At 28.2% G+C, this 26,223-nt stretch overlaps 1 protein-coding gene and 1 long non-coding RNA gene across 2 annotated transcripts; both read right to left on the reverse strand.

Annotated features, from left to right (window-relative positions):
- Window positions 1–24,164: 24,164 nt before the first annotated feature.
- LOC122498285 lies at window positions 24,165–24,910 on the reverse strand. Its single transcript, XR_006301217.1, has 3 exons — window positions 24,818–24,910; window positions 24,487–24,586; window positions 24,165–24,296 (listed from the first exon to the last, which is right to left on the reverse strand). It is a non-coding gene; the product is annotated as an uncharacterized LOC122498285 (long non-coding RNA).
- A 615-nt stretch (window positions 24,911–25,525) lies between these two features.
- LOC122498298 (uncharacterized histidine-rich protein DDB_G0274557) lies at window positions 25,526–25,936 on the reverse strand. Its single transcript, XM_043605981.1, has one exon. The coding sequence runs from the start codon at window positions 25,934–25,936 to the stop codon at window positions 25,526–25,528; it is 411 nt and encodes a 136-aa protein (XP_043461916.1).
- Window positions 25,937–26,223: the final 287 nt, after the last annotated feature.

Below are 26,223 nucleotides of genomic sequence, written 5' to 3' on the forward strand. Positions count from 1 at the left end.
CAGTTTATCGACAATTGATAGTGATGAACTAGGAAGGTTTAATTCTGTAAAGGAGATTGATTATGGGTGATTGAAGACCTGCAAGTCAATTATAATGTCTTTCCCCTGATTTTACTTCTAAGGGAGGAGTTTAGGTAGGTGATGGATCAATTGTTAAAACCAAAGATAGAACTTCTTTTGTGATTGACGTGGGTGATGTTTATTGTAAATATTTATGGTAAACATACGCATTCATATCGCAACGTTGTTCAGGTTGTAATTTCTTCCAGAGTTTTCAATTCAGGAATCTCTTAGATTAGAAAAAGCTTTCTTGATAAGAGTCTTTAAATGTGCCAAGGAAAATGCAGATTTTGAAAATGTGTTGAAATTTGGATCTTGTCGTGTTCATGACTTATATACTAAGTTTATAGAATTATTCGCATCTCTAAATCGGACGGGAAAAATTGTTGTCAAAGTACTAGACACAGTTTTTGATCGTTAAGGAATTCCGGAATCAATCGTGACGGCATGTAATACTGTGCCTCATACAGGTACTCGTGTCTCCCAGTTTTTCTTGAATTACGGTCGCGAGGCTATTGCCAAGCGAGATATTAAATCAAGCGAAAACGAAATGAGCATTGACGAACTTGCCGACGACGCGGCAAAGACTTGGATTAATCGTATGAAGATCATTGACGAATTTCGTCATAAAATTGAGAATAATTTACAAAGTCATTCTGAAAAGCGACTAGCCAAGTTGAATGCTTATCGAGAAATGTCAGTTGAGCTTAAAGTAGGTATGGAGGTTTATTGTCCGAACAAGAAACTTAGTAATAAGGCTGAAGGTTATTCCTCGAAGCTGGCTTACCGTTACTTGGGTCCTGTTTTAATTTCGAAAATTTATGGTCGGGGTATGGTCCAATTGACAGACAAAATTGGTAAAGTTGTTGGCAAATATTCGGTTTCTAATTAGAAAATACCTCGTCGAAGTCTACGATTGTCATGAATTATTTTTTGTAGATCGACTAAAATCGTCAACATCACTTCAAGGGAGTGTTCCTGCATAGTACGGAGAGTTCTAGTCTAGCTGATTTGCTTTGCCAAAATAGGATAAAATGGCGGAAAGTCTTGATTTGATCGGATCAACTGAAGCCCGTGGGAAGTTGGAACAACTCATGGAGTATATGAGGAAAATCGACAATCTATTGATCGATTTAAATCAGCAAGTTGCAGGTTGCCAAGCTGGTGCGGAGATAACAGATCGTTATGCTGACGATGATTTGTCAGTATGCACTACCTCGACTACAGGATCAGGATACGATGATGTCGGCTCAGAGGCTCAACGACGAGGCAAGATCAGAGGACAGGAAGATTCTGAGATCAATTGATGACCCTAAGGCTGCTGCTGCACCATCGGTAACAGTCAAACCTTTGCCCTATTAATGACCGCTTTACTGAAAATCGAGAAATTCGATAGCGTCACTCTTTGATCGAAACTTGTTGTGTGTAGACCTGTTATTGCGATCTTTCTTTTATATTGAAAATTTATATTGTTTTGTTTAAATTTGTGTGAACTGATCAAGTGGAACCAAATTCCGGATATTGTACGTCGCACGGGATTTGAGACTTGAGTGGATTGAGATCATTTTGTCACATAATTGTATAACCTCGACAAGGAGTCGATATTTGATCAATCAGGTGAGTGATCAGTGTTCAATTGAAATAAATTGCATTCCTGGAAGTCGCTTAATTTTATTTTTATTTTATTCATATAAAGGGTTCCCCAATGTTACCTTCCCTGTAATCTTTTGTTCATTCTTTTAAATTTTGTGATCAATGTTTTGTTAATTTCGTAAAATTAACTGGCGTCCGCATCTGTTGTCATTTTATTTTCGCCAAATAGAGCTCCAGCAACCTTGAACCCGGTCGCGCTGGATGGTAATAGAATTTATTTTATTTATCTTGTTCAGATTTATCTTATTATTTTATTTGATTCAATTTAACGTATTTTGTCTCTCTAAATTAACTATATAAAAATTCTATTTGTCTCAATGTACATACAAAACTTTTTGGGATAATGCATTTAATTTGGCAAGTGTGGGATCTTTTTTAGCACTTATTCTAGAGTAATTTCCAAAAGAATAGATTGTTAAATTGTTTACAATAACTTTGAAACATTACATTTTGTTTTAATATGCAGTGTGGGGTATGCCGGAAACTACGCCGTTTCATTAAAACTATTTAAAAACATTATATTTTGCATATTTAAAGGTTTTCTGTAGAAGAATCGATATTTTTGTTTCGAGACATTCATACTATCGATGTTTCACTATCGATTTATCGACATTTTGCAATATCGACGTTTTTTTGTTAAATTCTAATAAATATTACTAGTTTTTTCATAGTAATAAAGAATCCTACTTTCTAATCTTATATAACAAGAATTTAATGAATTTTCAAAAAATATTCCATGTTTTTTATAGTTATTTAATGCCACCCCATTTTGCCCCACGGGTGGGGCAAAATGTTATTTTAGCACTTTCTCAAAAAATTAAATATAAGTTGTTTCAGCATTTTTTTTCTCCTCTATTATCATAATTTCCTCAAAGCTAATGTGTTCAAAGAAGAATTATGAAGTGTAGCTGAATGGGTTTATTCGTTTGGTTCTCTGTAAACAGCCAATTTCAAAAAGGTACCCCATTTTGCCCCATTCTCCCCTTCTAACAGAGAAACTGAGGAATAGAACTGAATTAATCTGATTATAGGCCAAAGAATGATTTTGAGTCCCGAAAGTAAATCCATCGCAAGAAGACTAGAACCATGAAGTGAAACTTTAGTAATATTGGTGTCCACAGAATCACGCCATCAGTAGGCGCAACGTTTCGTTTTGGGCCATGCTTAGTAGACCATTTCGATTGAGTTGCGCATATACCAACGTTATAAAATAAAATAAACATAAATCCTAAACTGCTGATTGTCACCGCACACGTACTAATCTGCGTGGAATACTCAAATTCGTTACTGAGCAAAGCCCCAATGGAAAAGATGCCTCCTTGTCCTAGTCTTCTTGATCTATCGCTATGCTGAGAATGAGAAAGTGAAGGACAGGGAAATATGTTCGTCCATCTCTTATTCATTCTTACTATTGCGATTTAAAAATTATTACATAATAATTAATATCATTAATAAATTTAATAAATAAAATGGCAATAAAAATTAATTTTTAAGAAATTTAATTAATAAATTAAAATCAATTCAACTTAAAATAAAAGTTGAAATAATTTAATAAAATTAATTCAATTTTTAAAAATAATAATTAGTAGAGATGTGCAAAAAGCTCGAATTGCCGAGCCGACCCGAAATTTTTTCGAATCGAGCCCGAGCCGGCTAGATATATCGAGTACTCGAGTGACTTCGAGTAGAGTAGAACGGGGCGAGGCAGTTAAGACGGCACATTTTGGTTTGCGAGGCAGTTATTTGAATAGGTTTTTTCAATTTTAATATCGCGTTAGAAAGCTTGTATTTTTGGCTAAAAAATCGCCATAGAACATTTTGACGTACACTACCGTCCACGAGTATCAGGACGATTACACGCGTCTCTATGAAGAAACATGCCATCACTTTTTCAATCATATCTCGGAAATAAAAGGAGATACAAAAAAGACTTAAATACAGTTAGAAAGCTGATTAAATTTTGCGTAAAATAAGCCATCTTTAAAGTCATTTCGTCAACTATTTTTTGAGTTGTAATTTTCTCATTTTGGTCTCTTGGCATAAACTTTTTCAAAAATCTAGAAAAATTTAGATAAAATTTTTCTAAAAACACAGAAGTCTTTGTTAGAACCCGTAATATTAAAAATATTGCAATTATATTAACACCATCGTCTTCAGCACTAAATTCTGCATTGAAAATCACTCTACATCACTGTAAAAAGAAAGGTACTAATTTAGTACCAAAATTGGTGCTGAATCGTAATTTGGTTCTATTTTAGTACCGAAATCAGCTCTAATTTAGAACCTTTTTTTATAGTGAAGAATTTTATTCATGTAACTCAAATAACTAAAATCATAAAAATAACTCTTAGAAAAGTTACATCCAAAAACTTTGTTTTCATAAATGATACTGTCACTGCTAAACTGCTGCAGCAATAATGCCCATCTGTTAGCAGCTACTCTACTCGATTAAATTCGAGCTTTTAAATGACTAAAAAAACTATTAATAAGTAGAATCAATAAAGTAAATAAATCTTCAATTTCAAAGTGTATTTTAATTTTCTAATTATAATATATGCGAAGATTATATAAATTTTCTCTAGAACTCGAATTCACTCGAGTACCCGAAACGTTTAAGTACTCGAAAAAATTCGAATACTCAAAATTTTTGAGCTTTTTACACAGCTCGATAAAGCTTTGAGCTTGTTGCACATCTCTAATAATTAATATAAATATACCTAATGGAAAAGATTAATTAATTTTTGTTAAAATTGATTTTAAATAAAATTTCATTTTATTAAATTTATATAGTTCATCTCGAATAAATTTTTATACGTAAAATTATTCCTAAAAGAAAATACAATTTTTAATGATAATTTAATTATTAACTCTACGTCGTTAAACACTCAATAATTCTGCACAAATAAATATACAGTTTTCAAAAAATCTATAAATGAATTTCTGAAAAAAAATTTTGCTTTTAAAAATAATTGAATTATGTATTTCGAGAAATTTTATAGAAATTGTATTGAAGAAAGTTAAATTTCTATGAAGAATTTTTTTTGCTATATAAAAATAATTTAATTTTCATAAAAAATTTTATAAAATTTTTTGGAAACAATCGTATTCTTTCAAAGAATTTTATAAAAAAAATTTAAATAATTGAATTCTTTCGAGAAATTTTATTGGAAAATTATTAAACTCTACGCAGTTAAATACTAAATAATTCTACACAATGTAATAATATTTTAATATTGAAGTTCAAAAACGATTTTTAAATCAAATGTTTAAAAGTCGCGTTCTCAAAATGCTAGATTTCACAGTTACTACATTATACAGCGGCTCTCTAGAGTTGAGACAGAATATACAGCGAGCCGTTCGATTTGAGACAGTTTTCACGAACGGTTCAGAAACAATACAGAATTGCAGCACGCGCCAGAGTTAAGAAAGTATCGTTCGGAGCGATCGATCTATACTCTATGGGTCCCTTTTTCATAACTATGGATCACCTAACCATAATTCTCTTGTTACACTAACTATACAAAGCCAGGCATTGCATATGGCTGCAGCATCCATGCCTATAGATATCCCGTTACAATTTTGATAAAATCAGTTTCAGTGATTAGAGTTTAACTCCAATATGTAAGAACTGCACAAAGTGAATGTCGGTTGTTACTATACCAAGAATCATGTATAACATTTCTAAATTGAAGACAAATAATTTTTTATAACAATTTTTATTAATTATTAATAATTTTTGGCTCGACGTAATAGTTCGTGACAGTTTTAAAGAGATGACAGTACTAATTACATTTTTAAGAAAAAAAAATTAGATACTATGTTGGAAACCTTTTCTAACTATTGGTCACATTTTTGAGAAAAAAAATTAGAAACAGCCTATTTCACTTCAAAGTTCACCCTTTTACTGTCAAATGTTCAAAAAAATATCATTTTCTCCTGGAACATTGTACAGAAGTGGTCAGTACTGTTTAGTTTTCCACTTTGAAAGTATATATGTGTTCTTGGAATGCACTAAAGTTATTCGGTATGTGTTGTGGAGTTTTAACAACTTTATAAGTAAAATTCGAGAAAATGTATGCGTTAATAAAATTTTCAAAAAGTGAATTCTATGTGTATCATAAAACTTGTATTACAAAAAGTGATTTGCAAAATTGTACGGTGAAAACTGGTGGAGTAATGGCGAGGTTGCTGCATTTCATGGTAAGTTTTAAAATTATTTGTATATTCTGTTACGTCCGTAACTTCTTATTAATATTTCTAATTTAACTATATATTATTACTTATGTATTTAATTTCTATATATTGTATTTCATCTTTATTTTATTAATGCATAATGTATCTTATATTTAAATATTGTATCTTATCATTATATTATATTCAGTATTTGTAATTCTTAGGTTTTAAGTTTGCATTATATTCAGTATATTTTCTTACAATATTGTAATTACATTATGTATTTCTTAAAAACGAATCCAGGAAAGAATAATATTTCAAAGTAATGTCAAAGGAATAACGATTAGGGAGAATCATATTAGTTACGCATGGCTGCAGAGGATTCAAAACAAACATCGTGACCTCTAAAGAAGGAAATTTCCTATCGGCGTTGCGGAAGATTTAAACAAACGTTGTGACCTCTAAAGAAGAGAATTTCCTATCGGCGATGCGGAGGATTCAAACAAACGTTGCAACTTAAAAAGTGGAAACTAAGATTAAGCATTTCCACTCGTATCGACTCGCTATGTATTAGGATAATGAGGAAATTTTTATATAAAAAGGGGTAGCAGTTCTGTTTGACCAGAGAGTAACTATTTAGAAATCAACCTGAACACATCGTCCAGTACAAGAGATAGTGAGTAATTTGTTGGGAAGCAACCTGTACACATAGTCAACCAGCGAAATCTAAAAGTACATCGTCTACAAGTGAATATAAAAGTACATTATCTATAAGTGAATTGAAAGTACATTATCAACAAGTAAATTATTTTCAAGTATTAATTGTAAAAGAACTTAGATTCAACATCTTTTAATACAACGATTTTAAAAGTACAATTTTAAATAATTTCCAAAAAGTATTAATTTGGAAATAAAAACAAGTGTCAACAAGTTCTTATATTCAAACAACAAATAACAAATTTCGAACCAACGAAATTTGTTTAAGAGGCGACAACTGTCTGGAGGAAAGCAGATATTTTCGGAATACAATACACTATCTCATTAGAGTAAACAAGAGGACCAATACCCTGCCATAAAGGACAACCGTGTGAGGCTCCTTTACGTCTAGCCCTCAACACACTTCAAGATTGGATTACCAGATTATCATCACCAGTTCATATACCACCACTAATCGTTATTCCTACAGTAAGATTTATTATTTCAATTATACTCATTGTATTATTGTCAATACTTTTCTTTCTTGTCTGTCTTTAAATAAATTATTCTCTCAATACATTTAGTAGGCTTATTGACTTATCCTCATCCCAAATTAGATTCATTCCTGAAACTAATTTAAAATATAATAGGTATATTTAAAAAGGTTTCTCGTTATTTTTGACGTAACAATTCTATAGGCTTAAGAAACCAATTACCGAGGCATCTCTATTTATCGATGTGACTCTGCTCTAATAATCAGGCTTCACAGTGACCCTAAAAAGTATTTTAGGGGAAATAGGGGACTGAAAATTAAAAAATAGGGGACTTTTAGGGGACCATAAAAATTGGTTAAATAAAGATAAAAATATAATTTAGTTATACAGAGCTGCTACAAAAATTTAACTTCATTTTTCCCTGACTTTTCCCTAATTTCCAAACACAACTTTCACTTTTTCCCTGACCCTAAAGAATATTCTGATTCACTCTAAAAATTATTTGATACTCAAAAAAAAGTTCTATTCAATTTGTAATTTCTTCAAAAGTAATTAATTATTCGAAAACATCAATAGTTTAATGTAAAATAAATATTTAATCATTTTTTCTCATTGGAATTAAGATGTTCAAAACTTTTAAATTCAAACCTTTTCAAATTCAACAACTCATAAGAATATTATTATCTTCATGTTTCATAATAATTAATAATTAAAGATGACCGACTGACAAAATCATTATGTTATTATTATAAGAATATTGTTACTGCAATTTCTTCACAATTATTTATATCAATTCAATTAACATTTTCTAGAATTTTTAACTAATAATTTAATTAATTATTTAATTAATAATTTAATTAAAATTTTGATAAAATTTATTATATTAAAGAATTTTATAACAATTTATGAAAATAATTAAAAACTTTTTGAAGAATTTTATTAAATTTAATAATAATTTAAACAATAATTTAATTCTACGAGAAATCAATTATTATAATATAAAAATAAATAATATTGAATGTTTCTTAAAATTTCATTTTTACGGAGAATTGTATTAACAAATTTTGAAAATATTTAATTTCTTTTAAAGAATTTAATTAAAATTTTAATGAAATTTACTATGTTACAGAATTTTATAACAATTTTTGAAAACAATTGAGAAGAATTTTTAAAAAAAATTTGACAGTAGTTTAATTCTTGAGAAGAATTTTGCTAACTATTTATAAAGATAATTTAATTCTTGAAGAGAATTTTTTAAAAATTTTGAAAATAATTTAATTTATGCAAAGTATTTTATTACTTTTCAAAAGAATTGAATTCTTGTGATGAATTTTGAAATTTATCGAAATAATTGAATTTTGGAAAAGAATCTTATTAAAATTCCTCACAATAATTGATTTTATTGGAAAAATTTATTTGGTTTTGTTGTTTATCAAGTTAATTGAATTGTTTTGCAAAATTACTTAAAAGTTTTTGAAAATAATTGAATTTCTGCGACGAATTAAAAGTTATTTATGAAAATATTTGAATTATTGCAACGAATTTTATTGGTTTATTGAATAATTGAATGTTTCTAAACATTGAATTCTTTCCTCAAGTTTTACTAAAATTTTTAATAATAATTGCATTTTTCAAGGAATTTATTTAAAATTGTATTAAAAATATTTGAAATTCTGCGATGAAAGTAATTGAATTCGTAACTGAAATTTTTTTATTTATGAAAATAATTAAATCTTTTCGTAGACTTGTATCAAAAAGTTTTTTTTTTAATTAAATCTGTTGATAAATTTTATGAAAATAGTAAATATTGAAAATTATTGAATTGTAAAAAACTTTTGAAAATAATTGAACTTTTGCAAAATTTTTTATAAATTATTGAAAATAATTGAATTTTTGGCGAAAAATTTTGCTATTTGTAAAGATAATTGAATTCTTGACGAGATATTCGTAAAAATTTTTTTAAAAAATTGAATTTCTTGGAAGAATTTTATTATTTTTAAAATAATTGAATTTTTGGGATGAATATTGTAATTTATGAAAATAATTGAATTTTGTAAAGAATTTTATTAAAATTCCTAAAAATTATTGAATTTCTTTGAAGAATTTTGTTATTTATCAAGATAATTGCATTAAAACTTTGGTAATAATTAAATAATATTAAAAAAACAACCAACTTCTAAATATAATTGAGACTTGGCTTTACCAAAATACTAATCTTAGAAATTTTATAAATTTCATTAAAACTTTCATCGATCATAAATTTGAAGATTTGAAACTTTCAAAACAAAAGTTATCAATTGAAAGTTTCAACGGCACTTTGCTAAATTTGGTGTAAATTCATCATTAAAAGATAAAATTTCCTTAATTCTATATATTATGTAGTATAACTATTTTAGAATGACTAAATTATTATAAACTTAAACATTAAAAATTTTCCAACAGTTCTTCTGTATCTTGAAAATTTCTTTAGGTTGTTATCCAAATCTATAAGAAAAAAACGGGTATACCGAAATACTTATAAAATAGGCCCCACAAAATATATAAAGGCAGCGGAAATCCTTATTGTTGGGCATCCTAAGACAAACCAGATGTGCCAAACTTGTGAAAACGAGAAAAGACTTCAAACATTTCCTATTTTCGCGTTAGAGTGAAAGTATTTAATGGAACTTTATATATGTATATATTATTTTTTACAGTGAATATAATATTATAATAAATATTTTAAAGAATTTTGAAAATAATTTAATTTCTGCGAAGTATTTTATTACTTTTCAAAAGAACTAAATTCTTGAAGTGAATTTTGATATTTAATTAAATAATTGAATTTTGGAAAAGAATTTTATTAAAATTCCTTAGAATAATTGATTTTATGGGAAGAATTTATGCGATTCTGTTGTTTATCAAGCTAATTGAATTCTTTTGCAAAATTACTTAAACATTTTTAAAATAATTGATTTTCTGCGACGAATTAAAAGTTACTTATGAAAATATTTGAATTATTGCAATGAATTTTATTACTTTATTGAATAATAGAATGTTTCTTAAAATTGAATTGTTTCCTCAAGTTTTAATAAAATTTTTAATAATAATTGCATTTTTCAAGAAATTTATTTAAAATTGTATTAAAAATATTTGAAATTCTGCGATGAAAATAATTGAATTCGTAAATGAAATTTTATTATTTATGAAAATAATTGAATCTTTTAGTAGAATTGTATCAACAAATTATTTCTATAATTAAATCTGTTGATAAATTTTATGCAAATAATAAATATTGAAAATTATTGAATTGCAAAAAACTTTCGAAAGTCATTGAACTTTTGCAAAAATTTTTATAAATTTTTGAAAATAATTAAATTTCTGGCGAAAAATTTTGCTTCTTGTAAAGATAACTGAATTCTTGACGAGATATTCGTGAAAATTTTTGAAAATAATTGAATTCCTTCAAAGAATTTTATTACTTTTGAAAATAATTAAATTTCGCAAAAATTTTATTAAAATTTCTAAAAATTATTAAATTTCTGCAAAGAATTTTGTCATTTATCAAGATAATTGCATTAAAACTTTTGTAATAATTAAATAGTATTAAAAAATTTATTTTTGTCAGAAATAGAAACATTTTTTGAAGGTTTGTATTAGAATTAGTGGTAGTTACATAGTTTACGAGGAAAACAAAAAAGACACCAAAAATTCTGAATTTTCTTATGAATTCTAAAAATTTAATTTTTTCCAGTACTTTTAATAAAAATCCCTGACTTTCCAGTGATTTCCCTAATCTGTGGAAACCCTGTTATAAGAACACAAACTTTAGTACAACTTTTCAATACTGCTTTAAGAAAGTTTAGTACAATAAAGAGTACAACGTTAAATATGAATTTACATTTAACTTGTCTTTAAGGTTCAAATATAAATTCAAAATATTTATTTTTACAGAAATATATTTTGTTAATTTTAATTTTCATAAAATTTTGTTTTGTGTTTAATTATTAAACTAAGAGTTTTTTTAAACACTTGAATTAAATAAACAAAATACAAGTTTTTAATCCATTTATATCTTAATTAAAGATCATCTACATAATCATAATTAAATTGAACCAAAAAAATGTAATGACATTTTGAAAAATAATTTAGTCTTTTAAAAATAATGTATATCATAACAAGTTTGTGCAGATTATAAAAATTTAAAATACAACTAACTTCTAAACATAATTGAGACTTGACTTCGCCAAAATACTAATCTTACAAATTTTATTTTCATGAAAAATTTCATCGGTCAAACAAAAGTTTCCAATTGAAAGTTTCAACGACACTTTGCTAAATTTGGTGTGAATTCATTATTTAAAGATAAAAGAAAAAAATAGTGGAAATTTAAGGAAAATTTTCAAAATAGGGTACGTTTAGGGGTCAAAATTAAAAAATTGGACAAGTGCGGGTTGTACTCGCACTGCAATGGCGGGTTCCGTACACAAATATTAAAAAAATACTTGCAACATTTATCGGTAATTGGTAGAATTAAAATAAACAATATTAAAAAAATATATTAAAATCATTTGATAAAAAAATTAAAGTATTGTATATATCTAATATTGTAAACAATAATAAGCAGAGGAACAAAATTTTTAAAATTATAGTTCCTCTGCTTATTATTGTTTACAATATTAGATATACAATATTTTAATTTTTTTAGTTATTTTTTTTAACAAATGATTTTAATATATTTTTTTAATTGTTTATTTTAATTATACCAATTACCGATAAATGTTGCAAGTATTTTTTTAATATTTGTGTACGGAACCCGCCATTGCAGTGCGAGTACAACTCGCGCTTGTCCAATTTTTTTTTCATTTTTAGTTAAGAAATTAAAGTCAGAAAACAATCTCTCATTTATTCTCTTAAAATTTCACTCTTCCTTAATATATTTAATGCCACGTGTTTAAACTTAAAAAAAATTAAAAAAAAAATTTTTTTGATTTTTTTTTCAAAAAGTTTCTTAAATAAATTTTTTGTCGTCAGACTGTAATAATACACTAGGGTACCAATTTTCAGGTCATTTGGTCAAATAATGTAAAAGTAAGGGAAATAGTACATTGTACAACTAGTGGCGAAAGTGTGATTTTTCGAGAGTGAAGTTTGCGGCTCGAGCGTAGCGAGAGCAGCAATCACTCGAGAAAAATCATTCTTTCACCACGAGTTGTGCACTACGTTTTCTCCAACGCCTTGCGAGGAAAGGTTTCTTCGTGAGTTTCGTATAATTTTAATTTAAAATGTTTTTATGTTTAATATAATAAAAGACGAATGTTTTGAGTGGGGAAGAAGTTAGATACAAAATAAATCTCGGTCAAAGAACAAGAAAAAAGAATAAATTCATGATTTACTTTCGCCACGCCAAATTTACTTTCGCCACGCTAAAAATTACTTTCGCCACGCCAAATTTTACTTTCGCCACGCTCTTCAGAGCAGTTGAGAAAAGTTCTACTTTCGCCACACTTTTCTACCAAGAAAAGTACTCCTTTCAGAGCAAGTGTTGGAGAAAACAAATTTTTTAAAAATTTTTTTTAGTTTTTCCTTGACAACGCTATGGTCATCATTACATATCAAGTTCTCTATATTTTTCCTGTAATATTCGAGTAAAAATACACCAGCATGCAAAATTTCAGCTCTTCATGTCGAATAGTTTAGAAGTTAAGGGGGGGGGAATGGTCACTTTTTATGCATTTTTGGCCAAAAATCTTGTTATTTCCTTGACAACGCTATGCCCATAACGTCCAATCACATTCGCTATATTTTTCCTGTAATTTACGAGTGAAAATACATATCTGGACCAAATTTGAGCTCTTTAGGTCAAATAGTATAGCCGCTAGGGGGGACACGATTTGGCTACGGACACAAGAGTCTCACCAATAGGGTTCCGCCGATACACCGTAGGTGTACGGAACCCTAAAAAGGGGACTTTTAGGGAAATAGGGGACAGACTGTGAAGCCTGAATATTGTAGTATAAATAAATAATAAGTAATTATCTCAAAATATTATTTTTATATGTTCTCAAGGTATTTTAAATAATTATAACCATTTAAACCCATCTAAATTTCAAAATTGTTTAATATTTTAGAAAAAAAGTGTCTAATTATCTCTTTTTAATTAATATTTTTAAACTTTGTAAATCTGAATGGAGTGAATATTTCACACTCTACTAATTTTAGTTTCAATAGTTTTAGTAAACTCTTATTCCAGTACAGACACAATACTATATGTTACAAATACTGTTATTTATGCTGTTATTAATAATATTTATACAATTATCATAACAACAAAAAGACCAACAGTATTTTTTTTAAATTGAATCAATTATTAAATACTTTAATTTTTTAATTCTTACTTGATACAGATAATTCTGAACTGCTAAAAAATATTGGAAAGCAACTTAGTAAAGGACTACCTGTACTTAGTCTCACAAAATGTAATGAAAAAAATGCATCAACGTGTTTATTTAAGGTAAGACCAAAGTAAAATATTGGCCATGTAGTTGGTATAATCATAAACCTTACTCAAGTAGCATGTAACCTTGCAGCAATCTTTCTGGAAACTTTTAAAACTTCACTACAAAAGGAAGTATCTTAAAATTGACTAAAAAGAAACTCAAAACATTTTATATTAACTCAGGTACCTAGCATAAAATAATTTTTGTATGGATTTTGACACAGAACTTCATGTTTTGCAATATCTAGGTAAGTTTCGAGCAAGATTTAAAACTTCCGCCTCAAAACAATCTTGCATGCCAAGTCTTAATGTTAAGCAACCTTACTGCAAGCTAAAAACTAGTTTTCAGAGTCAGTTTTTGTTTAGAATTTCTGAGAAAGTCTCACATAGTGAGGAAGTTTTTCTAGTTGCAGCAAGAGTAAGTGCTACTTGGGTAATAGGTTAATACACTTACATCAACAAGATATTCAAAGGAAAATAGGATATCCTGAATTTTCCTATAGTTTCTTTTAAGAAATAATCAAATTGAGTCAATATTGCCTCGCCATATTTAAAAACATATATTTATTATAACATAATTATAATATAATATTAATATACCGTCAACAGGGGTAATTATGGAACATCAGAGGTAAATATGGAACGCGTAATTCTTTTTTATGTAAAATTTTTGTGGTAAATTACTTTAATTTGGTTCTTGTTGTAAATAATAGTTTAATATATTGCCTACAAAGTTACTCAGATGTTTTTATTTTTATTGTCATTGGCAACGAGAAAATAATTATTAAACATCGAAAAAGTAGAAAGGTTATTTTACAAAAGTGTAATAATCTACTAATTTCTTCGAATTAAATTCGCGTTTAGTTTACTATTATTATCTATTATTTCTTCGCAATATTGTGGTCAAATGTTGTGGTATTTGAGATATTATATAAAATTGACGTAAATAATAAACAATTTGACTATAAATATTAAAGTAATAAAAATTTTTCAGGATGTCGAAAAAGAATTTACTTCAAGCTCAAAAATTTTTTCTGAAACAGAAACAAACGTTATTTCTTCGCAAATTATAAACTTTAGCGCAGAGAAAAAAAATAACGACATCGATGAAAATGATGAATATAAAAAAGCTTCAGCTTCTTCTTCAAGTGATATTCTACAAGAAACAGAAACAAACGTTATTTCTTCGCAAATTATAAACTGTAGCGCAGAGAAAAAAATAACGACATCGATGAAAATCTTGAAAGTAAAAAAGCTTCAGCTTCTTCTTCAAGTGATAATCTACAAGAAACAGAAACAATAGTACATTGTGCAACGAGGACGAGAAATGCGTGCGTCCGAGGTACACACGACATTTTATACAAAACGAGAATGTAATCCGCACTGACTCGGTGCGTTTTGAGAGGTAAAGCACGGCTTTGCGTCTCAAAAACGCGCCGAGAAAGCGGGGATTACATACTTGTTTTGTATAAACGTTATTTCTTCGCAAATTATAAACTTTAGCCCAGAGAAAAAAAATAACGACATCGATGAAAATGATGAAAATAAAAAAGCTTCAACTTCTTCAAGTGATAATCTACAAGAAACAGAAACAAACGTTATTTTTTCGCAAATTATAAACTTTATCGCAGAGAAAGAAAATAACGACATCGATGAAAATGAAGCTTCAGCTTCTTCTTCAAGTGATAATCTGCAAGTAATTTTCGATGGATCCTGCAATGTAATAAATGTTGAAAAAAATGTATATGTTTTAGAAAGGAACTTTCTATTTGAGGACGAAAATATGTTGACGGATGAATCAAATTTACAGAAATCAGATGCTTCAATTACAGAACTTTTAACCATTGCCAATACAGAGGATCACCAAATAGAAGATGATTTAGATTTATTCCAATATGATGATATTGAAATAGTTAGAAATTTAGAGCAGTCGTCTGAGGGTATGAATTTAAGTTTCCTTCTTCCGCCACCCGAATTAAAGAACTCAGATTTTTTAGAGGATTCACATTGTAGTAAGTAAATACGTTTTTTTAAACTAGATTCGTTCGAAGCAACATACCTGCATTCAATTTTAGTTTTTTTCAAATATTTTCTGTATTAATTTCATATAAATTTTCAAAACACCTATCTGAAAAATAATTTCTTTAGTAAGAAATTTATATAACCATAGCTAAAAAAACATCTATAAAAAATCTCATAATCTGTAAAAATAATGTTTAATATTCATAAAATTCATTTTTGTAAAATTTCTTAAAAGATTCCGTATGGGAAAACATATGCGATCCTATACAGGATCAAATATGGGTATTACAGTAGGGTACTAGAAAAAAAATATTTATTACCTTTTTGTCCATATTTTGATAGTATTAAATTTAAATGTTATACAATCATTGTTTCAGGATTGGACTTAAAAGACACCACATATGTACCAAATGAGTCGGACGATGACAATTCTGATATTGAGAGCGACGAAGCACCTGATTTGAGTTCACCTTTCAACCTCAATATTTCCAGTTCGACAAATTTACCTGGAACCAGTGCACCAGATGATGGTGATTTAAAGGTTGAAAAGTCTAATGGTTCAAAAGGCGCAGGAAAATTGAATTTTTGTTTATACTGTAAAACTTTCCAATCCCAAATAGCTCGGCATTTGGAAAATAAGCATAAGGAAGAAAAAGAAGTAAAGGAATATGCATCTATAACAAAGAAAAACCCAATACGTAGAAAATTAATAATTGCTGCCATCAGAAAAAGGAAATTATTTACATAACTCTGATTCAACTCTTAAGACTGGCAAAATGTTAACAGCCAGACGAGCAAGAAGAGAAAACAGACTTGGAAGAGATTACGTGCATTGCGTTAAATGCAAAGTTTGCATTTCTAGGTTGAGTGCGCGAAAGCACATCAGAAAATGTACTGGAAGTAGTTTTTCCAAAAATAAAAACATATTCATAATGGGTCGTAAGATAGTTGGTAATATCCATCCAACAGCTTCAATAAAATTAATGCAAATCATATTTCCTGTTCTCCGTGATGACGACATTGTGCGCGGCATGCGATATGATTGGCTTGTTATTGCATACGGCAATAGAATGTGTTTAAAATATACATTAGAACACCAACACAATATGATACGGGCTCGCTCAAGACTTGTCGGGCGTTTGTTGTTTGCAGTAAAAGAAGAAAATTTAAAAATAAATGATTTAGCTTTTATGTTTCAACCTGAACATTGTGACGATGTTATTAACGCTATTAAAAAAGTATCAGGTTATGATGGAAATTCAGGAACATTTCGAAATCCAGCTGTGGCGCTTGGATTTGGAACGTTAATAAAATGCATTGGAATGATATTAAGAAATCATTATATTAAAAGCACTGATTTCCCAAATGCTGAAGCTAAAAGGCTAAAATTAGAAGAACACTATTATTTTACATGTTCTTTTGAAAGTGATGTCCCAATAACTATCAATAAGCCAGCAATGGAAAGTTAACAGGATATCAAGAGGAACAAGAGAGTTAATCTTCCCACAACAGAAGATATTAAAAAATTGAATGATTTTCTGAAAGCAAAATTAAAAGCTGTTTATTATAAAGTAGAAGAGGATTATGCATCAGGTAAACAACTTAATTACGAAATGTGGATATTATTAGCCAGTCTTGTTCTGGTTTCAATTCAAGTTTTTAATCGACGACGATCTGGAGAGTTGCAGCGCGTTAAAATTTGCGATTATAAAATATAAGAAAAAAAATATACGTCCAAACGAATCCTGAAGCATTTTCTTTGTTGCCGGAGGAGCATCAGGTAATTGCCAAAACATATGCTCATGTCATAATTCGAGGAAAACTAGGTAAAAATGTTCCAGTATTATTGAATATGGAACAAGTCAAATACATCGAATTTCTTTTGAGGCTTAGAAAAGATGTTGGCGTTTCTGATGCAAATCCTTATGTGTTTGGAACAAAAGATACTCGCCCTGGTGAATTTAATTGTTTAGATGCTTGCAAATGGATGCGTAAATTTTCAAATCAATGTGGTGCAGAAAATCCGTTTAGTTTAAGAGGTACAGAACTATGAAAACACGTTGCTACTATGGGCACTATACTTAACCTGGACGAGCAAAAAGTTTCAAAATTAGCAAAATTCATGGGGCATGGAAAAGACATTCATAAGGAAATCTACAGACAACCTATTGAAAGCCAAGAAATTTTAACTATGTCTGAAGTTTAAGAAGCTGCTCAGGGTGAAAGAAAAGGAATTGATTAACCTATGGCCTACAAAAATTTAAATCTCATAAACAATGTTATTATTGACGACATTGTTAATGATAGTTTCGATTGTAATATTAAAAATTTATCACTTGAGAATTTATCTGACCTTAATATTGAAGATAATAGTACAACGTTTAAAAGGAAAATAAATTGTAAGTATACTCTGATTAATTAGTTAATAAATTTCATTTTTAATTATTCATAGAGTACTTTAAAAAATTTATGTATGGTTTTATTGTATTATTTTTAATCGATTTTTTAAATTATATATTGTTTGAAAATTAATAAATATATATCTTTTAAGTGAGCTATGGTTTTTTTTTTTTTATTCTATTTTCAGAATCACCGAAAGACACTTTGGAAACGAATTCGACTACAAAAAAATATGCCAGTCAAAAAATGTGGATGAAAAAAGAATACGTAAGATAATTATTATATGACAGTAAAATTACTTAATAAATTGTGTATAATTAAAGAGTTCTTTATTTTAACTTATATTAAATTAATCTTTTTAAATTCTGTACAAAGTAAAACTGCAATTTTGTAAAGTAAAAATTAAAATATATTTAAATTTGCAGAAATACCTAAGAAGCCAACAAAACGGAAACATTGGTCTTATGCAGAAAAAACCAAATAATGTATCTATATAGCAGCTACATCAAAGAAAGAACTCTCCAGGGTTTTAAAATAATTCAGAAGGATATAGATACTTATCCAATTTTACAAAGTAGAACAAAAGAACAGATTAAAACGTTTTTAAGCAATATTAAATGTGGAAAAACAAAGATATAAGATATTAGTACATTTATTTTTAGTCAATTTTTCTATAGAAAAATATTTAAACTCAGTTACATTATCTATATGTATGTATAAATGTATGTTTTAATATGAAAATCAAGCTGCACTGTACAACGTTTTTATCCAGATTTTATTATGTTAGTATGCAACATTTGAGTGTATGTTTAAGAAATTTTTTTATCCGTTTCTATCAGTATTGTACTCCTCGATGTGTCCGCTTTTTAACCCTCCGTCATACACCCTGGGAGGGATTTCCTCTACGGTTTCAGTATTTTTTAAGTAACTTTTGTTTTCCTCATTGCAAAATAAAATCAGTTTCTATACCTTTCGACAATTTCCTCCTCAACACATTTCTAAAAAAACATTTCGTTTAAGCATAAAAAATCTTTAATTATGAGGCTTCAAAGCCAGAAAAAACTCGAAAAAGTGAGGTTATGTTAAGTAAAAAAATCAAGTTTTCAAAACATTTTTTGTTCCACTGTTGGTTAATGACAAAATTATATTATAGATTGTTACATCCTAGGTACATTTTTGATAAGAATATGTTTGTGTAACTGCGATGTAACAATGAGCTAGAAGAATGTCATTATCTTTAAAACATATAATACCCATGTTAAAAGCATTTAGAATTCAAAATTGAGATAGAAGCAGAATTGAAACATTATACTTTGTTCTATCCAATTGTCTCAACATTAAAATGAAGAGAAAAACAAAGTAAGAGGTAAAATTGATCAAAATAGAAAGGAATGCGCTGCATCGGCAATACGTCCGTCATGTAAGCTCGAACTCGCCTGCTATGAACCTTTCCCGCAACCTGAATTCTAGGAATCATTGCTTGTAACTCGAGTTTCACATTTTCCATATTTGAGGTAAACGTATTGGCTAGTTGCCGATGAGACGCATTCTTTCTCCGAAATTTATTTATAAATAGACTTATAATGAATAAGTGATATTCTTAAGAATTGAACATCTTTTACCCCCATAATTGTCTACAAACTCTCCCACTTTTAATAATTCATTAGTTCGCGTTGTACTCGGTTATTGTGCAAGTTGTCAGTCTTAACACTTAGAATTGTTAGTTTCTGCTCGCCAAACACTATTCTTTCCTTCTTAAGGTGCAAGTTAAACACTCACTCACAATATAAACAAATTAAACTGACACTCTAACAACATTCCTCATTTATAATTTGAAAACAATTTTATTAAAATCTTACAAAATCCTGTAATTTAAGCTGTTTTTGCGCTGTCCGGCGAGTTTCAGCTAGAATTAAGAATAGTTCGCGCCGTCCAGCGGAACCGTTCAAGCAAAGATTTCATTTTTCTAATTAAGATAAACTGTGATATTATTATTGCGCCATCCGGCGAATATTAATTAATCAAACGATAGTTTGCGCCGTCCGGCGAACCTGTCATTTAAACTTATTCCTTCATAATTCACAAATATTCCTCAATAATTATAAGTTGTTTTTGAATATTTAAAATCTTAATAGATAAATTTTATAAAAATTTTAAAATCACAAAATGCCTTTTTTTGCAGTTAAAAAATTATGTGTGATAAAATTCCGACATCAAAGAAAATTAAAAAACGAATTATAAAACTGGTGAGAAAAAGTGGAGAATACTGATTGACTTAGGGCGCTAAATGAAAAGGACAAAGGTTCCAAAGGCATGTAAAAAAAAATTGCCCATAAATAATAATAATAACATAGTTTTAAATTTTAAATGCCAAAATCCATAATTTTTTTCCACTACGCCAAGGAAGAATGGTACCGTTGTTTTCATCTACAAAAGGAAATATATACAACATACCATACCCAAAAGGAATACTCCAGGAACTAACAAAAAAAAGGAATCTAGAGGAATTAGTAGTTGCCTTTTCATTTCCTCTTTTATTTAGTAATTAGTAACCAAAAACTAATAACTTGTGATTTATAAACATCTCACTAATCAAGACGTTACACGAAAGTAAATCTAAGAATTAAATAAATACCACACCAATTATTCTATATTAATCAGTTAGATGATGAAAACAAAAAATTAAACAACTAAATAATTTTATGAGTAAAAAATGTCATTAATCAATAAAAAAAACATTATTCTTAAAAAAAACTAAAATATAAAACTAATTTTATTAATTAATAAACTTAAAATCATAAAAAAATTACATTATGCATAAACAATCAAAGATGATTTCATACTTTCCGTTCAATTATTCTTATTAATAATAATTATCATCACGGCAAGAAAACTATATCTATGCTACTCCTTAATTGCAATTAAAAATAAATTTTAAATCTAATACAAAGAAAACAAAATTAACAGAAGAAAAACTCAATGAAACCAAATATTTCTACACACGGAGAACAATGTAAAATCTAAGGAGGGAGGTAAGTCTCAAAAATCTGCAAAAATTTCAACAATTTTAAGACTGAAAACAACCTTTAATGACTTCCATCATGAAAGAGCGGCAAACAATTCAAATTCAAAATTAAATATAGCTCTTGAAGTATGAAAGTCAAGCACAAAGCTATATAATATTAACCATAGTAGCAATAAATCTCTAATTAACGCATTAACAATTAATACTAATCAATTAATTACATTGCAATTTGATAAACAAATTAATAATTAATACTAAAAACCCACTAACAATAATAATAATAATAAAATTATACCGATTGTATTGTTTATATTAAATAAATAATATTGTAAAATAACATTTCATACATTAATAATGATATACATATATATGAATAAACAATATGCTTTGATTAATAATTAACAATTAAATTATTTAAAAATGGCTAAATTAACAATAATATATAAATAAATTACTAAAAATTATATAACTTTTAAACAAATAATATGCTTAAACAATTAATTAACTAAAAATTGCTTTCTTAATATTAGTAAATAGCAACTAACCATACTATTTTAGCAATAACAATGCTTTAATGCAATTATGCTGAATAGATTTGATTAGAATTTTAATGAACTTAAATTTTGAAACATAAATTAATAATTAAAAGTGAAAGAAGCTATCAATTTTCCAAATCAATTTTTACAAATAAATTAAATATCTTAAATAAATCTCTATAAGCTCGTGGGTTTCATTTGTATCGACATCACAGCTGTCCTAATACAGGAACATGCCTAATCTGAAAAATATTTTCGAAATTAATTAATAATTTCAAAATTATCAAAGAACTCAAAAAAAGAACCTTTAAAAAACCTTTAATATTTAACTGCCGAATGATAAATTTACTTTCTATAATTATAATGTAATTAATAAATAAATAATGTTTATATATTTTTATATCTGCTGACTTAATAGAATTTTCAATTGAAATCAATCATTATAAAGGATTTTAAGTATTTTGTACGCAAACATTTAATTATTTTTATGAATAATAAAATTATTTTTAGTAATTTATTTATTTTCCAATTAATATAAATAAAACTCATCGCAGAATTTCAAGTACTTTTAAAAACATGCAATTATTCAATAAATTATTTATTTTTATATTTAAATAATTAAATTTTCGTAAAATTTTAAAATTGAAATATTTATAAATCGGAATTTTCGTACTTTGAACTAATAATTGTGTAAAATTATTGTTTTAAAAGTTTAATAGATTTCTTTTGAAATATTTAAAGTTTCTATTTTATTTTGAAGAATTTTCGAATAATTATAATATAAAATATTAATGTTTTATAATAATATTCTTTTACGTTATTGAATTTTAAAATGTTTTAATGTGAAATGTTAATTATTGAATAAATTCTACGAATCAAATAAGCAAAAATTAATAAATTGTTAAAATGTAAAAAAAAATTTTTAAGGAGAAAAAATCTTATATTTGAATTTGCAAAAGTGGTTGACAGAATGAAATAAATTAACTCTATAAATTGAGAATGTAAAATTTATTAAAAAAAATTTATTTATTTAAAAACACACACACACACACACATTCACACTACAATTTTATGTAAAACACGTTCCACATGCACACAATTTAACTTTAAATGTATCCACCATGGGAGGATTTTCTTCTAAAATAATTTCCACATCTTTCGGTTTCACGTACCAGGAAGGATTCAACTCTCCCTGGAATGAGGTAGATAGTTCAGGATCCATCCTGAGAGGATTTTCGTCCAAAATGACCTCTACATCGTTTGGTTTCACATACCAGGAAGAACCTGCTTCATCCTGGAAGGAAATGTTGAATTTGGGCTGAATCAATGGCGGTTTTTTCCAGCAAAGACCTAATGCCCTTTAGATACACTTTTAGCTGGAATTTCAGATCGAAAACTGGCGACTTCACGGACAAATCCAACGGTTGATTATTGACTGAAGTTTCTGGTAAATTCATTGTTGGAGTTAAAATGAATTGGGAAGTATCATTTATCCACACCATGATGTCACCTTTTACTTTCTTCAAAGAACCAGGTTGTGCTAAATCGACCTTAAATCTTTGGAATTCTCCTCTCCTTGGACGGCCAGGACGCCCCATTGCCTCGTAACAGTCGATCTCCTGCATCAAATAATGTATTGATACTGCCAACGAATGTAAAGTTTGAAGAAACACTAATACATTAACAGTATATGTATAAGGCAAAGCATTTTTCAACAAAAATTGTCAAATGTTCCAGTGCGGTTTTATAGACCAGTAGTCATTGTAGAGCGACCCTTCAGTTATACAAAATTTATTGTGTTCTTTCTTTAATCGGCAATTCAGTCCGCGTTGTACTCGATTATCGTGCAAGTCTATTTTGTTATTCACTTAGAAACAAGTTTCTTTCCGTAAAAGGTGCAAGAAAAGCAAATTGACACTTAGAATCAATAATTTTAAATGTATTAACTGTCGTATTTTGCGTGTCAAGTTTCATTAATTGTAGCTTTTCACTAATTCTTTCTTTAATCGGCAATTCAGTCCGCGTTGTACTCGATTATTGTGCAAGTTGCTTTTCTCACACTTAGAAACAAGTTTCTTTCCGTAATAGGTGCAAGTGACGATAAGTAACACTTACTTACATAACACGCAATATTGCAGCAATATTGCTGCAATATTTCTTTTTAACATTCGAAATATTCAGATTTATTATTGCATGAATATTTTAGGAATATTAAAATGTCCGACTCAGGGAATATTATATTTTAACATTGCAGGAATATAGCAATGAAACTTTCCGTATGTACCTGAAATTTTTTTTGAATATTTCTGAGACATATATGAGAAATATTCATTTGAATGTTATTGAAATATTCCAACGTAATATTTTTGCAACATTGTAGAATAACATGTTTTGTATATTTTGATAAATTTAAAATAAATAAGACAATAAATAAACCACGTTCAATACAAAAATAAAATATGAATAATTAAATACAAAGCTTATACATCATTATATCATAATATATTTTGCTCATATTCTAATAACAAGTAATATAATATGAAAATAAACAGTTTAAAGAACTTAATAGAAATTATACAAAATTAGTTAAGTAATTCAAGACTTTAAGAAATTCGAAACAAAATTAACGCTTCTTCTTGCAAATTTTAGTTTAATTAATTTCTTCTTCATCGTCTGCATCTGGAGGATTATCATCTTGATTGACACTGCCATTTTCACTAGCTGAATTTTCGCCATCATTAACTTCTGTCTTCTTTGCGCTAAAAAGAAGAATAAAAATATGAATTTCACATTTGTTTGAATTTAATAGATTTTTAGCTCTTGAAATTCCGTTTTATTTCCGAAAATATGGATTCTTGAAAAATTTTAAGATCCTCAAGAGTTATAAGGAAATTAGGTTTACATATACTAGTAAAGAATATTCTCTTATGAGTTAAAATAACTCCCTACTTTTCTAAGTCCAATCGATGTTTTGCTCCAGCAAGCCATTTTGAGCCTTCCACTTTTATTTTTTCGTCCGTTTTATTCTGATTTCTCACTTTCACGCTGGCTGTATTTAAAAATAAACATAATTTAGCTATAATAATTAATTCAAATTAAAAATATATAACTATTATAAACAAATTATTATGAAAAATTATAAAATTGAACAAAAATAATACTTAAAATAAAAAATGTAGATTATATAAAAAAGTATAAAAATAAAAAACAATAAAAAAATAATATAATAATATATAATATATATAATATAATAAATATATTATTTACATAATGTACTCACAGATAATAAGATCGGCAAAATTAGTTTCTTTTAAAGAAAGCTTTGGCCTTTTGCGGCCAGACCAGCTATACGAAACAGCAAGCTGATTTGAAAATAGTTTTCTGCATATATTTGCAACACAGTTTTTCAAATCCCTTCCACCAATTTCACCAAGACTTCGTATCTAAAATTATACATAGAATAGGCATAATTTAAAGATAAATTAATCAACAGAATTTACAATTTACTGTTCGATTAAAACTAACCCTAACAAAATTCTATGTTTTATATTTTTTATTACTAATTATTTTAATAATTTAATTTTATTAAAAAATAAAATAATAATTAATAAAATATTAATAATGTACAATCAAGAAAAGAAAACTAAATTGGTAACAGACCATTTTTCGTTTGAAAGTATTGACATTTAATTTTCCATTTAGTTCTTCCAAATCTTTCTTATTTCTTAAACATTATTCAAAATTAGTTAAATTGAATTAGAATATTAAATTACCACTATTTTTATCCTGATAAGCCATACTAGACAGACTATGTTTTGCCTTTGCCGTTTTTGTAGGACATTTTTTATCAATATTCGTAGAATCTGATTTTTTCGGTTTGGTTGATGGAATAGAAGATGTATTATCAACATTCAACAAGACCATTCAATTGAATGGTCTTGTGACGCAAGTGGTGGCAATCGAGATGGTGATCGGTGGGGTGATTGACTTAGTGATTGGCGTGTTGATCCAAGTGATGATCGAGGTGATCGACGCGGTGATTCAAGTAGTGATTGAGGTGGAGATCGGCGTGTTGATCCAGTGGATGATCGAGGTGATCTACTTGTTGATCCAAGTAGTGCTCGAGGTGGTGATCGGGGTGTTGATCCAGTTGATGATCGAGGTGATCTACATGTTGATTCAAGTAGTGATTGAGGTGGTGATCGGCGTGTTGATCCAGTGGATGATCGAGGTGATCTACTTGTTGATCCAAGTTGTGCTCGAGGTGGTGATCGGCGTCTTGATCCAGGTGATAATCGAGTTGATTCATGTAGAGATCGACGTGTTGATTCAAGTGTCGATTTAGACAGCGAACCAAACCCTCACAGCATGGGATATCCCGTGGATATCCCATTTCCATCCCGCGACATCCCTTGGATATCCCAGGGAGATCCCATGGGATATCTCACGGGACGGAAATTTGGATAGCCCAGGGATATCCATTGGATATCCCTGAGATATCCACGGGATATGCAAATTTTTTTTTTGTGGGGTGTCTTGCGTGGGATATCCCTGGGATATCTCGCGTGGGATATAGTGGGATATATGTCAGCGCATGTGCATTAAACGGAATACGATCGTTCCAAGTGTCAAAAGATTGTGTGGAACTATATTTACAAATTAAAGTCAAAAAAGTTTCATTCAATA

This window comes from Leptopilina heterotoma, unplaced genomic scaffold (genome assembly GCF_015476425.1).
Source record: "Leptopilina heterotoma isolate Lh14 unplaced genomic scaffold, ASM1547642v1 Lhet_145, whole genome shotgun sequence".
Taxonomy (NCBI): Eukaryota; Metazoa; Arthropoda; class Insecta; order Hymenoptera; family Figitidae; genus Leptopilina; species Leptopilina heterotoma.